Source organism: Solea senegalensis, linkage group LG10 (genome assembly GCF_019176455.1).
Source record: "Solea senegalensis isolate Sse05_10M linkage group LG10, IFAPA_SoseM_1, whole genome shotgun sequence".
NCBI classification, from domain to species: domain Eukaryota; kingdom Metazoa; phylum Chordata; class Actinopteri; order Pleuronectiformes; family Soleidae; genus Solea; species Solea senegalensis.
Genome location: NC_058030.1, coordinates 5112260 through 5129187, shown reverse-complemented (window position 1 = coordinate 5129187; position 16928 = coordinate 5112260). Strand labels below are relative to the sequence as shown.

The 16928-nt window shown below is 39.5% G+C and overlaps 1 protein-coding gene across 1 annotated transcript in view; it reads left to right on the top strand.

Moving 5' to 3' along the window:
* The first annotated feature begins 7450 nt into the window (after positions 1-7450).
* Positions 7451-16928, top strand: part of slc45a3 (solute carrier family 45 member 3) — a 29908-nt gene continuing 20430 nt past the window's right edge. Inside the window, exon 1 of the mRNA XM_044036190.1 lies at positions 7451-8786. Coding sequence (XP_043892125.1) covers positions 8753-8786 — 34 coding nt within the window. The 5' untranslated portion in view covers positions 7451-8752. The remainder of the gene's footprint in view (positions 8787-16928) is intronic.

The following is a 16928-nucleotide window of genomic DNA, read 5'->3' as shown; positions in this document are numbered from 1 at the left end:
AAAAAAATGTGATAGTATAGTATGTCGTCCAAAATGAGACAAAAAAGTCATAGTATAGTAAGACGTCCAAAATTAGACAAAAAAGTCATAGTATAGTATGTCCACCAAAATTAGACTAAAAAGTCATAGTATAGTATGTCTTCCAAAATTAGACTAAAAAGTCATAGTATAGTATGTTGTCCATAATGAGACAAAAAAGTCATAGTATAGTATGTCATCCAAAATGTCACAAAAAAAGTCAGAGTATCGTAAGACGTCAAAAATGAGACAAAAAAGTCATAGTATAGTAAGACGTCTAAAACAACATTTAAAAGTTATAGTATAGTATGTCGTCCAAAATTATACTAAAAAGTCATAGTATAGTCAGTCAGTCAGTCATCATCATCTAACCGCTTTATCCTCCACCAGAGGGTCGCGGGGGGTGCTGTGCCAATCTCAGCTACATCGGGCGATAGGCGGGGTACACCCTGAGCAGTTCGCCAGTTCATCGCAGGGCCACACACAACTAGAGACAAACAACCATTCACTCACACACTCACTCCTACGGTCAATTTAGAGTGTCCAATTCACCTAATCCCCACATTGCATGTTTTTGGACTGTGGCCAAAAACTCCATGCAAACTCCATGCAGAAAGGCCCTTGTTCCAACCGGGGCTCGAACCCGGGTCTTCTCGCTGCAAGGCGAGAGTGCTAACCACTACACCACCGTGTGGCCCTCATAATATAGTATGTCGTCCAAAATGTCACAAAAAAGTCATAGTATAGTAAGACGTCAAAAATGAGACAAAAAAGTTATAGTATAGTAAGACGTCCAAAATTAGACAAAAAAGTCATAGTATAGTAAGACGTCCAAAACGAGATTTAAAAGTCATAGTATAGTATGTCCACCAAAATTAGACTAAAAAGTCATAGTATAGTATGTCGTCCAAAATGAGACAAAAACGTCATAGTATAGTATGTCGTCCAAAATGAGACAAAAAGAGAAGGATTGCCTGGGGCTGGGAAGAATACAGTAAGACGCCCAAAAATTAGACAAAAGTCATAGTATAGTAAGACGCCCAAAACTTAGATTGAATTTAAAGTCATAGTATAGTATGTCCACCAAAATTAGACTAAAAAGTCATAGTATAGTATGTCTTCCAAAATGAGACAAAAACGCCATAGTATAGGTCCAAAACAGGCCAAAAAGTCATAGTATAGAATGACGCCCCAAAATGAGACAAAAAGTCATAGTATAGTATGACGTCCAAAATTAGACAAAAAAGTCATAGTATAGTAAGACGTCCAAATGAGACAAAAAATTCATAGTATAGTAAGACGTCCAAAATGAGAAAAAAATGTGATAGTATAGTATGTTGTCCAAAATGAGACAAAAAAGTCATAGTATAGTAAGACGGCCCAAAATGAGAAAAAAAAGTCATAGTATAGTAAGATGTCCAAAATTGTAAAAAGTCATAGTATAAAGACGTCCAAAATTAGACAAACAATCATAGTATAGTAAGTCAAAAAAAGTCATAGTATAGTAAGATCATAGTTAGTACAAAAAGAAAAAAAGTCATAGTATAGTATCCAAAATGTGTATAGTAAGACGCTAATATAACAATGTCATAGTATAGAAAATGTCACAAAAAAGTCATAGTATAGTAAGATGTCCTACATGAGACAAAAAAGTCACAGTATAGTAAGATGTCCAAAATTAGATAAAAAAGTCATATTATAGTAAGACGTCCAAAATGAGAAAAAAAGTCATAGTATAGTAAGGGGGTGGGTGGAGTGTCTCAGTGGTTAAGACCGGTACCCTGTGTGCGAAAGATATCATGGTCGCAAGTTCAACTCCACCCCTGGCTTTGGATAAAAGCGTCTGATAAATGACATGTAATGTACTGTAAAGACGTCCAAAATGAGACAAAAAGTCATCGTATGACATACTAAACTATAATATTTTGGTAACCTTTTGGACGATATACTAAACTATGACATTTTTGTAAACTTTTGGACGACATACTTAACTATGACATTTTTGTAAAATTTTGGATGACATACTAAACTATGATATTTTCACTCATACACCCCAAACACGCCTACGCATTGTCTCAAACAGTCATTATAAAATCAGAAAACCTCCAAAAAAGTACAATCTGTGATTGTATAAAAACCATGATAGATGTTAAAACTTAGTTCCAAAGTCCTGTGACCCGTTTAAAATTTCAATTGGGCTAAGTCTCTTTGTTAAAGTATGAAGACACTGTGATGCTTTTTCGGCCATTTCCCATTCATGTGTATGTGGAAATTATTCTCAGTTACTCTAAACACTTATAAAAGTCATAGCACCCGATTCAGATCAAACCGCATGTTTTGATATAACAGGTGTGGGGTTAAACTTTTAGGCAGAAGAATAATAATAAACTGAATAAACTCAGTAGAATAACAATAGATGCTTGCACTGCAATACATTCTAGTATGCCTTGCAGCAGCAGGCACTAACAATTTATGTGCGTTTGTTTTTCGTCTCCCCCTCCACTTACTTCCGAGATGTACTGTACTCCTGCTTAACAAAATAAAAGCATGCTTGTAACTCATCCACCGTAAACTTTGAGGACAACAGTATCCAACACTGAATTTTGTGTTGTGTCGATTTAGTTTGTGGTCAACAGTTTTAAATATATGTCAAATGTTGAGATTTGTTTTATGTGTTGGAAACGATTGACATTAAAAATAAGTGACCGTTGCTGGACGAGTCACCTTCGTGCTTTTATTTTGAAAGTTGAATGGGGAAAAAGCCGCTCTCGCCGGCGCTAGCTTTGCAGCAGTTGTCACAGCTGGGTAGTTGGGCTCCCCACAAGTTGAGCAAGAGCGGAACGTCGAGAGCGAGCGAGTCGCTGCATGGATTTTCTCAGAGCTGCACATGATTTAAGGTAAAGTTAGCGCTTAAGTTTACGTACGTCGAAAATTGTATTCTTCACCGCGCGCTTATGTAGCTGAGTATATATATATAAATACACATATATAAATACATGTATACATACGAACCTAACGCGGTACTTGGGAACTTAACGGTCGGCGTGCGCGAGTGTACGCGCGCGTTAAAACTTTATTCATTGTATGTAGCTGCCTAACACAGCGCTGAGAGCGCAGACAGCGGCTCTGAAATGTTACCCGAACGTCGGTGTGTGTCGCTGTCTGTGTGTCGCTGTTTGTGTGTAATTCATACTACGCTAGAAACTGTGATTTGTTTTCCTGAGCGGAACGTGGTTGAGTGTGTGACTGAGATTTGGCGTGAGCCTGCGGCTGAAAGGTGTGTGGTTAGCCAGAGTCCGGAGGCAGGAGCAGGAGCATCATGGTGCTTTCTGGAAGTTTTTCCACTCTGCGTCGATGGACTGCAGCTCCGCCACCACCATACTCCCTGAGGTGCAGCCAAGTGCCACCGTGGTCTGCTGTACCCTTTACTGTCCACCTCAGTAGCTGTAAACATTTGTGTCGCTGTTATGACACATGGATATACTGTGGGGAGACAGGAGGCGTTCGGAAAGTTCAACTATTTTTCAGAGGTGTCAAACTGGTGGTCCGCGGGCCATATCATTTCATATTATATAAACACATGGTCCACGACCACCCCTTCCTTTAAACCAGGGGCCTCAGACACAAAATGACCTGGGGCCAGTGAACTTCTAGTCTGGTATGGAGGATGCCAGGGGTCATCAAGTGAAAAAAGTTTATATTTAGCATGATAGTGCTCACCATTTTATCTCACAACAGAAAAACATAACACAGACAAATAAAATAGAATCAAAACACTAAATGTAGGCAATTGTAATTAAAATGCTAGACAAGTTTATACATAATTAATTATGTGTTAATGTCTTATTATTATTATTATTATTATTATAATAATATAAATATTGTTCTCTGTTGGTCAGTTTTTATTCATTTAATTTGTGTAGGGCCACAGGACATTGACTGGGGGACTGCATGTAGCCCATGGGCCACAAGTTTGAGACCCCTGCTTTAAACCCAGCATGTGTAGCTGAGGCACAGCTGCCAGCAAGGTGATAGAATAAAGACAGAATATAATAATATAATATATATGTTATATATATATTATATTATATATAAACAAGACGGTCGTAATTGTTAACACACCCATGTGTGGCATGTGCATTTATTATACCAAATGTTGTTAATTGCTGATGTTCTATAGATACAAATCCGTCTTATAAGGAACATAAAAGATGAATGTTATTTTGCCAATTTCTGCATGAACAACTGGGATGATCAGAGCAATGTGTTTTTCAGAGCAGACTTGGGTTCCCAACGTTCCAAAGATATTTCAGCAGGCGGTGGCATAGACTGCGGTCACACTTAAAATGATAACGTTGAATCTCAGTGTTTTCTTGCCCTGGTTTAAGTATGAGGTAGCTTTCCATCGCCTGAGAGCCAGCAGAGCTCAGATGTGTTGATGCAGCTGTGAACACAGGAGCAGCAGAAAGTTCACTGTGCTGCACTTAGGAAAGCTTAATGACAAGAATCACTTCTACACTTGATAACATGACCATGAGTCTCAGAAGTGTAACTCCCACTTAAACAACTGCTTTTCATTGCTCAAGAGCACTATGTGTTTCAGACGAAAAATGAGTCAGTTTCCGGAGTTATTCTTGCAAGTCTGTAATAATCACTGGAAACAAGTTCCAGAAATAAAGTTGTAGGTTTTTTAAGAATACAAATGTCTGCGGAATTGCAGAACTTGTTGTGCCAGCTCCCTAGAGAGACACACGGTGAGTGTGTTGCTGATATTTCTAACATGCCATGCACGTGAAACTGGACAAATAGAAAAATAATGAGGATTTAAACTAGATGATGTGAAGAGAACAACAAAGAAAGCAGCTCTGAAAGACAACTAGATCTGAGACCTTTTGGTGAAACAACCAATGGCAACATTCAAAAACATGAAGCTTCTGTTGTTTATACTTCGCATCTGCAGGGACAGCTTGAACAGTTTGGAAATAAAGTAAGAGAGGCCAGGTTGAGATGGTTTGGTCACGTGCAGAGAAGGGGTTGTGATTATATTGGACAAAGGATGTTGAAGATGGAGCTGCAGGGCAGGAGGTAAGGCGGAAGACCACAGAGAAGGTTTGAGGATGTTGTGAAGGAAGACATGAGGACAGCAGGTGTAGCCGTTAGCACCACGCTAGCTCATCGTGAGGCGAGCTGCTAAAACAACACTATTTCATAAACCAGCGCCACCTGTTGACTTTCAACAGCCTCCGTCCTAGGGACATCCCTAGTTGTGAACGCATCTGACCAAGACTATCTCCCACTGTACATATGTGAAATCTTCTGGTTTCCTTAGTGTAGTCATTCAGGAAGTAAGAATATATTGAATAGACACTAAGGGGCAACTGCTGTTTACAAAAAAACGAAGTTTATGGAAAATGAGTTAATGGTTTCAATCACTAGCTTTTGATCTTCTTCAATAGCACATGATGTCAATGTTGTAAACCATGTTCCCGTTTAGAGGAAACTAAATGATAAAGTACAGCACATATGAGTGGACACCAAAGTGATTAATAGCTAAAAGTGACACCTCTGAACTTTCATATCAAAACATGGCATATGTACAGAAAGTCTGGGAAACATGAACCCATATTGCTGTTGTTACTTTGTTTACCACTGTTGCACCGTTACAGGGTCTTTTTGCTTACATTCTTGTCACACTTTAAAAAACCTCTGTAATTTGAATTTCTTCATCTCGAGAGTACAATGTCAGGATCAGGAATGTAAGCGGTGTTTTTTATTTACCTCTTTAGTAAACTGCAGTTGAGAACTAAAAATTTCCATACTTGTGTGTTTTTTTGGCTTGTAACCAGAACCTTAAAAGCAAAAAAACACATTAAGGAAGAAGAGGATCAAAAGGTTAAACAGCTCTAACCCACGACAGAGGGACTTCTATTGTAACCACGACTGTGACTCTGCTATTACACAAAGACCTCTTTCCCCTCTCCATGGACCACTCAAGTGTGTTATTCATTCTGCCCTGGAAAATAGACTCTTTTCTTAGTCCCTGTTGGCCCCGTTAGCTCTTCTCTTCTGAGTCACTTTACTGCTCTTTGAACTCTTGATACCTCCACTTGTTTTGACTGAAATTTGAAAGTACATCATATTACACATTTATTCCCATTATTATTATTATTTTAAATATCCATTATATAATTACTTATTCTTATGGTTGTATATTTTCCTCTGTAAATCTTTTTAACATGCACAATTACATTTTTCAGAATGCTGTGCTTGCACAATGACAGTAAAGTGAATCATCTCCCAGAATTCAGTTAAACGTCTCCATCTTAAACGTTTCCAGTCGCTTAATATCAAATTGTGTCCTCTGCTGTGTGTAATAGTGACAGATTAATTGACACAGTGTGTCCCACAGATTGAGATTCTATCTGTGGCAGTACTTAGCTGCCAGGTAATCAACTGGAAACATCTCCGTCAAGCTATTAATTGGGCAGATGTCTGGCACTAATGTATTATTCACTTGAACACAGAATACATATTTATGAAACGGGCATCATTCCTATTTGTTTGTCCGATACAAAAATAAAAGCAGTATAATATCAGCAGTATTTATCATTAATTAGCGGTCCTTCTCTATAAATATTGATGAACCACTGAGGTGTAAAACTATAGCTAAATTTCAAAATGAAAAGTCTCAGTCTTGGTCAGCTAAATATAATCATATTTTAGTCATATTTTTTGTCATATCAGTTATTTTTATTTACTTACTAAGTTCAAATGGATATTAATAATGGCTATAAAAGAGCCAGAGAGTAGTGTGCATGACAGTATATCATCAGCTGTAGCACATGAGATGTACTGAAACATTAAAAAGTATAGTGTGGGAGTAGCCTACATGAAGTTTACTTGTAATTTTTTTAAAAAAACTAGCAAGGCTGCTCTGTAGGCAGCCACATTTCTGCCATTCACTAGCTTCTGTGTGTGTTGCCCTCAGGAGGGCTGTGTTGTTCTCCGCTGAGCTCATCTGCTCCACAGTGATAGAAATGCTTCTTCACCCGGGATGCTGTGGCTAGACCAGCTGGCTGTTCTCTAACTGCTTTCCGACAGTCTAATACTCCCCCCAAGCCAAGCGCAGGATTATCACCCACCGTCAAGGACACCAAGCTACTTAGGCGTACTGAAGGCTTTGCAGTGTAAATCAGTCGTAGGCTGTTTATCTAACACTCAGAGTGCTCTCTGTGTTCTTCACATGTACCTGGATTCTCAAAGAAGTACTCTAGGTTCTTGTATTTGTTTGTGAAGACAGTTGGTTGATTATGTGGTGGTTGTGATTTTATATTTGTTCTACTTCTATAGAGTGAGAAGGGGCCTTTAGTGTTGACTGAAAGGGTTTTTGAGGGGGCTTCTTTCTCTTAAGCTCTGTCTCCTCTTCAAAGCATAAAGCATTGTGTGCTGCTGTGGCTCCGATATCACGTGTAGCCATGAGCAATCACAGGTATGCGATCTGTACAATGGTTGTCTCTCACGTCGAGTGCAGCAGACTCTTCAGTGGGAAAAGCAAGGTTTTATGGCTCTCATGACGACCCTGGTTCTTTGCATTTGTGGAAGATGCGGTGCATGTATCACCTGAACTGTTGTTTTTCTATATTTCTTGTTGTGCGTGTCACTTAGAAGAAGTTATGCTACATATCATTGTTCTTCGTATGTATGCATTATAAGAAGACATATACGTTTTACCCTTTTTGTCAGCAGGAAATTAGATGAAACCTTGCCAGTAATCAAGTTGCCCTGGGGTTTCATGTCATTTGAACTATTGGGTTTATATTTTCAGAATCCACCCTTGCTGCATCTGTATTCTTTGTCTTTTTACATGGGGCTTATGTCTCATATCTGCAAGTTTTTTGCTGTCGTTATTTTTAGGCAAGCATTAGAGCCTCTTGGGCCTTGTACATTTGCTTCTGAGGTGAATTTGCCCCTCGAGTGCTAATAATTGTAAAAACAGTGAGCTCATCTGTTGAAATGGGGCAGGGGGAGAGAAATGGCCATGACAAAAGAAAGTAAATTGGGAAATCTTTTTTTCTCACCGTGTTTTTCTCTGGAGGACAACAGCCACCAATCAAAAGCAATGCAACACCTGCTCCGACAATATCTTGCAAGTGTGAGACTGCACATTAGTCGACCACAGTTAACTCACCAAAAGCAGAGGAAAGGACTGAATATTAAACAACCTGGTTCCTGGATCTCTTATTGACGGGAAGCAGAGTTGCTCAAATGTTTTCCCAGCTCTCTGCAAGCTGAGGGGTCAAAGTCCAAACAGCTTCCCTGTAATAGTTCTCTGTAGCCAGCTGGGCCAAAGAAAAAGACCGCTTACAGGCTCCCCTAATGGGCCAAAGCCAGAAGAAAAGATGACAGCTACCCTACCAACAAGGAATGTCACCTCTGTGACATTGTTATTATTCATCTTGTTCATTGTTTTTGACATCATGGCTGCAGTATCATAGTTTCTGTTGGGAATTTTACCAGTCTGTTTAGTTTTATGTTATGAAAAGGATTTTGTTGTTGGAGGGACATGACTGTAATCTGAGAAAGTAAGGCTTCACCCGGACTATTTCCTCCTCTTGTTTAAGAAAAAAAAAAAAGATTCAGTATTACACAAAACCCTCTCTCTTTGTGTGTCTAAGAGTATGATATGTGGAGCTTCTGACAGCATCATAGTCCTCTTGGGACCAGTCTTGGGATCATGGCTAACTTTAATTGGTGCAAGTGGGTGAAATGTAAGTACCAAGGTTATCTGTGTTCTTTTAATATTTTGTCTGATTAAAGGCATAAATGTTCCCTATCTTCATTTTAGTCTGGAGTGAAATCACCACTGTGCCAAAGCGTGTGGGTGCATTTGGCATTGGTCCAGTTCTCTGGTGGCCAACTGCTTTTCTCTTTCATCCTAATATGATGATCTGTATTTTTGTCATCCACACTTAAATGCACTCTAATAAAATGGGTAATATATGAACCTGTGCAGCAGATTGTAGAAAATGACTGGATTATTTTTGTAAATTCAAAGAATAGGTGTCATGTAAATGGCTTTCAGATACCATGTTCAGGTCTGTTGGTCTGTTTTGTTGTTTTACTCCATTTACTGGAGTCTTGCAGGTGTTGTGATGTGTGAATCACCAAGTTCTTTTGTTGTTGCTGCCGTTTAACCTTTTGTTAAAATATCACAGATGCATATCTATTCCGAGTAGTACATGTTGTGTTTGTGATTTACAGAGAATTCAACATGCAAAGTTGATTGGCTGAAAAATGATCTGTTTTTCTTCTTCTCGTTTTACCTACTCCTGTACATGTTATCATGACACTCACATACTTTAAAACCAGTCTATCGTCTCTCTAATTTCCGTACATTAATTGTGGTCATAAACCCTCCTCCATAAAAGCATGTTTGACTCTGAGTTGACATTTGGACATGTTGATTGTCAAACAAGGTGAGCTGATGAATATGTGTTTTGTATTTTGTTTATTCCCTGAACCTCCGACAAATGCAAGAATTGATAAATACAGTAAATGATATTTATGTTATGGAGGGGATTGCTTTTTTCTCTCCGCCTCAAGAAGAAAACAGTATTTATCAAGTTATGGACTAAGTGGGTCAAATATGTAAAGCCTTTGTGGCCAGATTGTGTAGAGGTGTCAAATGAAGGATAATGTAATGCCTTGTACTCCTGCTATTTTATTGATTTCAACGTCATTTCATTTTTTATTTTCTTAACCTCTCCTAGACACTAGATACTTAAAATATTGTTGCTTGTTCTAATGGGCACTTTTGCCCTCTTCCAGTTTGTGTGGAAAGTTCATAAACTTCTAGGCTTGTGGAATTCAAAAGCCTGCAACTGCTTTGTATATGCTTTATATACACGTGTTATCAATGCAGTCCAAAAATAGAGAATCAAAAATATAGTAAGTATTATAAGTTAATATTTTATCTAAAGGTTAAATATGTTTCCCTCTTCTGTCTTTGCATTCAAGTCAAAGTTCATATTGCACTAAAACAAACACAGTTGACCACAGTGCAAAATCTAAAACCAGTAGTAGAGTATATATAACACATCAAATAATAAAAAAAAACAACGTTTGTATTATAACTATTTGAGATTTAAAATATTGCAAAGTAACAGATGAAATATGGTTGCATACTCGACTGGGATTGTAAGCCAATGAGAAGAAACAGGTCTTTAGAAATGATGTGAATGTTTCTTTTGTGGGCACAGTGCTGATATGAATTGAAAAGTCGTTTCAGAGACAAGGGACTGCCTCTACAAAGGCCCAGTCTGCTCTGTTTTTGAGCTTAGGTCACTTTGTCTGAACACACTTTCAAATTCACACTCTCCCCTGTGCCTTAATGCCTCTTTTAACTCTCACACCACCAATGAGTTCACTCGGCCTCACAAAGAATCAGTGCTGACCCTGTGTGACTTAACTTAGACTGATCCATTGTTAGCCGCCACTGTGCCATGTAGAGCAGAAGTCTCCAGATGTTGGTGAGTGCAACTTCACCTGAATAGGTTTGTCATGCCCCTGAGTAGGCGTTATTTGATGTTTGAGGAACTGCCTCAGGTGATGTCACTTGAGTCGGGTTTGGATGGGTCTGAAGATTACACCATGGATACCCCGACCCAAGCACGTCTGGACCCGACGGGACGTGTTGGGTTGAGCCAGATTTGAACAAAAATGTAGAAATGATTGTCAGGGTTTGTCGCCTCATTTTAATTTCAAGTTCTTTCAGTGCAACACTTGGATATAGTAAAAAGTAATTAGAAACAGATGTATAATGAGGTAAAAATAAGTGATAAGAAGTACAAAATAAGTGATTGACTTAGTGTTTCTGTTTAGATTCGGGTTAGGGTTATTATTTTGTCATACTCCTGGTGATAACTCTGCTGGTTTGTGTGTTCATGGAGTGAGTATTTGCTTCCTCCTGGATGTTCTCTTTAGCTTATTCTGTTGAGCTTGGGTCGGGCTCAGACAAAGATTCCTGGACGGATGTTGGGTTTCGTTCAGGTTTGGTCTCTGGCTTAGTCAGGTTTGGACAGATAAATGTGGTGCGAGGCACACTGTACTGATGATTACTATCTGGGGGTGTGGAGTTTAAGGTCCAGTGTGTAAGGATTGGGGACATCTAGAGGTGAGACTTTAGATTGCAGGTCGAGGACTCCTCTGCTCACCCCCTTCCTTTACCCGAGCAAATCAGGGAAATATGGTGGCCTTCACATACCTGAAAGGATGTCCTCCCTTTACTGTGATATTGGGATGATATTGCACATACTATTTCAAAGTAAAAGTGTTTGTTTTGATGTATGGTTCACAACAAAAAACCTATTTATGATGCAAAATGAATCTGTGTATAACAAAAACAGACATTAATCATTTAGACAATTATAATTAAAACACTAGATAAGCTTATACATCACTGTGGTCAGTTTTCATTATCCTTTTTTTGAGAACTTTGAGACCCCTGCTTTAAGTAATTATGAAAGGCATATTACAAGGTCACACAAATACAGTAGTAGATTCAATCTCTGCCAATAATCCCTCTTAAATGTTACACACTGGACCTTTGAATACAGTAGCCGCATCTGTAGTCAGCTCTTCATCCCAGCTTGAGTAGCTTGACCATTCATTAGCTACTACTTTGATTACACACTGAAAACCATGACCAAATTGCTGGCAACTGTGCTGCATTGTGGTCAGTGTAGGCACCAGTTTGACACAGAACACAAGAGTAGGTTCTCCTATATCAGCTCTGCCTGGATGCTTTTGACAATAACCAAGTTACGCATAGCTAATCTGGGCGTGCTCACTGGATCCAACAGTCTATTTGTGTTGTTCCATTCTCACACACCCTGCACTAGACCAGTTTTATTAGCTCTGTCGACATGGTTCAAGTGTGGAGGGCCCTGCGTGGTAGTGTCAGGTCCAAGTCTCACGGAAAGGAGACAGCAAAAGAGCCTACCGCCTTTCTGTAATACCCCATTAATGAGAGGCACCACTTTAAAAGTTTCGCATAGTGTAAAAAAAAAACTGCGAAATCACAGCTGAAGTCCAGACAAGTACTGACCCTGCAGGGATAACGCAGGCTTCTCCTCAGACATTTTCCCATGGTGATAAGGACTTGGCCAGATGTTCACAATACAACTCCACACTCTCTCTTTAACCCCCTCTGTCAGAGTAACCCTCGAGCATGTGCAAAGTGGCAAATCTGGCAAAGACATTAATGTAGCAATTTAATAATGACCCTGTAATCTACTTTTTTTTACACACATTTTGAAGAAACACCAAACCAAAAGGGACAGTGAAAATGTTTCTAACTTAATTTGGCTCTCTTTTGAAGTTTGCCTCTATGAATGGGGAAACAGTACATTATGAGCTACCACAGTGTTCTCTTTCATGTAGCAAGCTGAAAGGGATGCTATTGAGTGTTTGAGGGAGACCTTTGATATGTGAGATGCTCAGTGCCTTGTGAAAGGATCAAGCTTATGATTTGAGTCAATATGTGTGCGAATGCTTTGATGCCTGTTTCAGTCAGACTAGTGTTTTGTCAGAGATGTTTCACACAGTGAGGCTTAAGGGAGCAGCCATGATGGATCGATCCCATGACAGTCCTTACAGCTCACGTGTAAGAGTGAAAAGGTGCCTGCTTTTACACGCACACACACACACACACACACAAGTGTGTCATGGAACTGCAGCTTCATCATAGTGAACAGTAAACAGCATCCTCTTTGTGGACTGTTTCTGGGTAGTTTGATATGAAGCATCCAATCCAGTGTTTAAAGGATATGACTAAATGAGGGACAGGAAGATTTGCCTTGATTGCATGCTTCTTTTGTTTTACATGAGCTAATGATTGACATTTCTCATTTTCCCAGAAGGCTGAGAGTAGCCTTCCGCCTCTCAGTCTGCATTTCTGGGTTGGGCACATAAGGATAGTTATGTTGAAACTCCCTTCCTATTGTTTTTGTTCTTTATGCTGTTGTTTTCATGTTTTTGAAGAAAAGGCAAAAGTACTGTATATAGGGTTACAGTTCCACTGCATAGCACTTTATGACTGTGGGCAGGATGTTTTTGAAAAAAACATTTCAATATTTGCGTGTGTGTTTCCACGCAAGATAGAGCATCATATGGAGAGTCATAGTGTGCATATATGAGTACGGTTTAAGACTGCAATGATAAACCAATTAATTGTCAAAGTATTTTGATGACCTATGAATCACTTTTAGTGGTCAAATAATTAAAACTCTCCAGTTTTTCAGTTTCTGAAATTAAAACTGATTCATTTTGTTTTATGGAAGAAACAAGACGTTTGAAAACATCATTATTTTCAGGTTTGTGAACACAACATGAGCTCTATTTTATGGACCAAACACTTGATTAATTAGATTAATTGAGAAACAAATTGACGGATTAATCATTTAATGAAAAGAAAGGGAAAGGGAAGTCTTTGTCCTCCTCAATCTTTACCACCTGTTTTGTGTAGTGTTCAGCTGAGGTGTTAATCGTTGAGCCTTGGGGCCACGACTGTGCAACAGCTGGACTAGTAAAATGGACCTGTTGATATCCATCTGTTCTTCTATCTGTCAGTCCTTTATACACTACTGTATTAACTATATCCATGCAGCTGGAGGGTTCATGACCACGGTGTTTCTAGTTTCTTGAAAAACAGCAGGAACGACCTCCTCGGCTTTATGTCTTCTACAACTGTGTTCATAATGACACTCAGCCCTCAACCCTCGGTCGAACCAGGATCCGAATCAGTGACCTTCTGGCTGTGAGGCAACAATGCTAACCATGAATAATTCTAAACCATCTGTAATAAGATGCAAAACTTATTTTAAGTTTAAGATTAAAATAAGTTTAAAATAACCCAAGTAAGGATGCTTTGTTTCTCAATAGCTCAACTCACGTCCTGCCTTGGGGCTGCCTGTCAGAAAGGGATCCTGCTAGTCAGCATTGTTCTCATTTTTAGGAACTTAAAAGCAATGCTCTTGTAGTTTCTGTTCCTGATTTCTCTACTGAATTGGAGATGCAGGGCATGTTCTACATGGCATGTTTCCAGTTATTTACCATATGGATTTTATTTAGTTCAGATCTAGTGGTTCTTCATCTCATTTCCCAGTGAAAAATTAAATCCACACATGAAATTTGATTTGAGTAAATGACAGTCAGTTGGGGATGTTGCTTTTTCAATGTAATATTTGAACTGTAATGTCTTCACATCAGCCTTTACAGTCTATAAGTGAAACAGACTGTTTGACCTCTAATTTATTATCAATCTGATAATATGCTGGTCATATTATATGAAGATGGAGGAAACAAGCTCAGCTTTGCTCAGACACTGAGGAACATGTATGTTTAGATGGTAAATGACTAAGCGGACTTTGTTCAAAGCAGTTGTCTTAATAAACACCAACAACAAGTCTGTGAATTCACCTGCAGTGCTGGCAATATCATGTATGCTACCTCTCTCACCTGGTGTTTTTTGAGTGGACAGCAAAGTAAGAATTTCATTGTACAGGGAAACGTGTTTCTTTACTGTGCATATGACAATAAACACTTTGAATCTTGAATCTTGAATCTCTCATGTCTGGCTAGTATTCAGCTCAAAAAGACACTGTCCTTGCATATACAGTACATGCAAGGATATGCAGCAGGTGGTGGAGTGGACATTCTGATTTATTCAGACAAATTGTGTGTTATTCACAAATCAATCTAATCTAATCAAATGTTATCATGGAATATCAATTTTAAAAAGTGTCACACGTGAAATACTACTACTACCAAGACAACAATTGCCTTTCTCTCCTCTCGGATGCAGCAACAAACACATGTTAACCAGCCATGTGTACAAAGTACGATTGATCTTAAGGGGATGTAACATCATGTGTCACTCAACATTTTCATAATCGAATTTCAATTATTTATAATGCTGCGGCAGCTGTGACAGTCCTGTGTGCACGGTGCAACAGATGGCCTCGTATAAGTAAAACACTGATGGGATTCTAAAGCCTTAGGGAACAACTATGTTATGCCCTCATACAGATAACAGATAACATACAGGGAATATTAAGTGTCTGCTCTTTGATGGTCTTTGGAGTAGTGCTAACACTAAAGGCACCGCATGTTAAAAGCAATTGGATTTGTATAGGAACTGTGTGTTTAAGGACCAGCGTCACGTATTTACTTAAAGGTTAATTTGCTATGGAGGCACACAATGAGTGATTGAACCTTCCCGTCCTTGCAATGTATAACACGGGTGACATTCAGGGTTTATTGGGTCCCTGCTGCAACACAAAGAGAAGTGACCCATGAGCTCTATTTCAGACTTAGTGTTTTGGTTTCCTTGGTTTATCAAAGTAGAGAGCCAGTGCGGTGTTGCTTATTATGGGCTTGTTGGGTTTGGCCATCGTTGGAGATGTCAGTTTTGGGGAAAATGCTACCACGGAATTACAGCCTTCTTGGCATGTGCAGAGTGCTCGTACATCGTTGCCAAAACTGTGCTCATTAGTCAAGCACACACACAATATGTTAACAATAGATACAGCTATGCAGCATGGCAAGGGGTTGAAGATATGCAATGTTTTCTTGTTGTATGAGTTTGTGTATTTGTAGGAGCTGTCGGTTAGTTGGGGAAAAACAACTATCCTGTATGTGGAACTGGAGGTTTGAGGCATATTTGCCTGGATCCTCTGTATTTCTGTTGTGTACTCCTTTCTTCTTACTTCTGCACAGTTTTCCTGGGTCAACAAAAGCACAAAGAAAAAAACTCCTTTTTTCACCAAGTCAATAAATACTTTTTTTTTTTAAAGGAATGCCATTTTTTGCTCTGCGTGTACATTTTATGTGTTCTAAATGTATCTATACTGGAAAAAAGAGTTCATGTGGGGGGAAACATTTTTAGTAGGTCTAGACACAGACGTCCAACTTGGTGAGTTTGTGAGGCCCAACCATTCTCCAAAATGGGATTTTCAGAATTCTCTTAATTCCAGGCAAGCTCCTGATGCAGAGGGGAAATGCTGCCAGCAGTCGCTCCCTGCACTCTGTCTTTATATTGATCTGCCTCTGGGCTCCAGAAATGGAGATTCCTTAAAGCCAGCCGTCGTCTAATGACATTACTCAACACCCCCACCACTCCCACCCACCCAGCACTCCCTGCACTCTACTTTCTTTCTTTCTCTCACTGTTATCAAATTAAAAGCTTTTCTATAGAGGGTTGGTCTTGGCCTGCAGGCATAGGGTACAGGCATGGCAGCCAGCTGGGGCTTGAGTGATATTGTGTGTGTGTTGGAGAGCAATGTGGCTTTAAGTCTGTGCACGTTTGTATGTGTTTACTCAAATCGGCTCATTGCTGTTTGAGTTGCTGAGCTCGGAAATGGGGTTAAAACAGTCCATGGGCAAGCAGTCATGCAGGAGTATGAGCTGAAGTGACACTGGTCCATGAAGAAGTAAGGTAATGAGAGAGGGTGAGAGAACTGCTTCTGCCCTTAGAGGCAACTGAATCTGACACTGAGTCAGGGGTATAATACAGAACCTTTAGGGAGTGGTTATAGATAGTGGGACATAATGGGTGGGGGAGCGGCCTCCATGCTGGGTTGGTAGATGATATCAAGTCATTCTTTGTTTCCTCAAGGCCTATGTTTCTCTTAGTATACGACACAGGTGAGTGTGTGTCTCTGATAACCCTATATCTCGGGTCAGGGTTTGGCTTTATTCCTAGTTTTGAATTTTGAATTTCAAAGACAACTCATGGGTGAAAGAAAGGATACGAGTCCTGCTTTTGAGGCAGATACAGACAGACATAAAGTGACAGGATTCCCCAAGTGCTTTGGGATTTTCCCCGATTCCCACCTTACACGCTGAGGCAC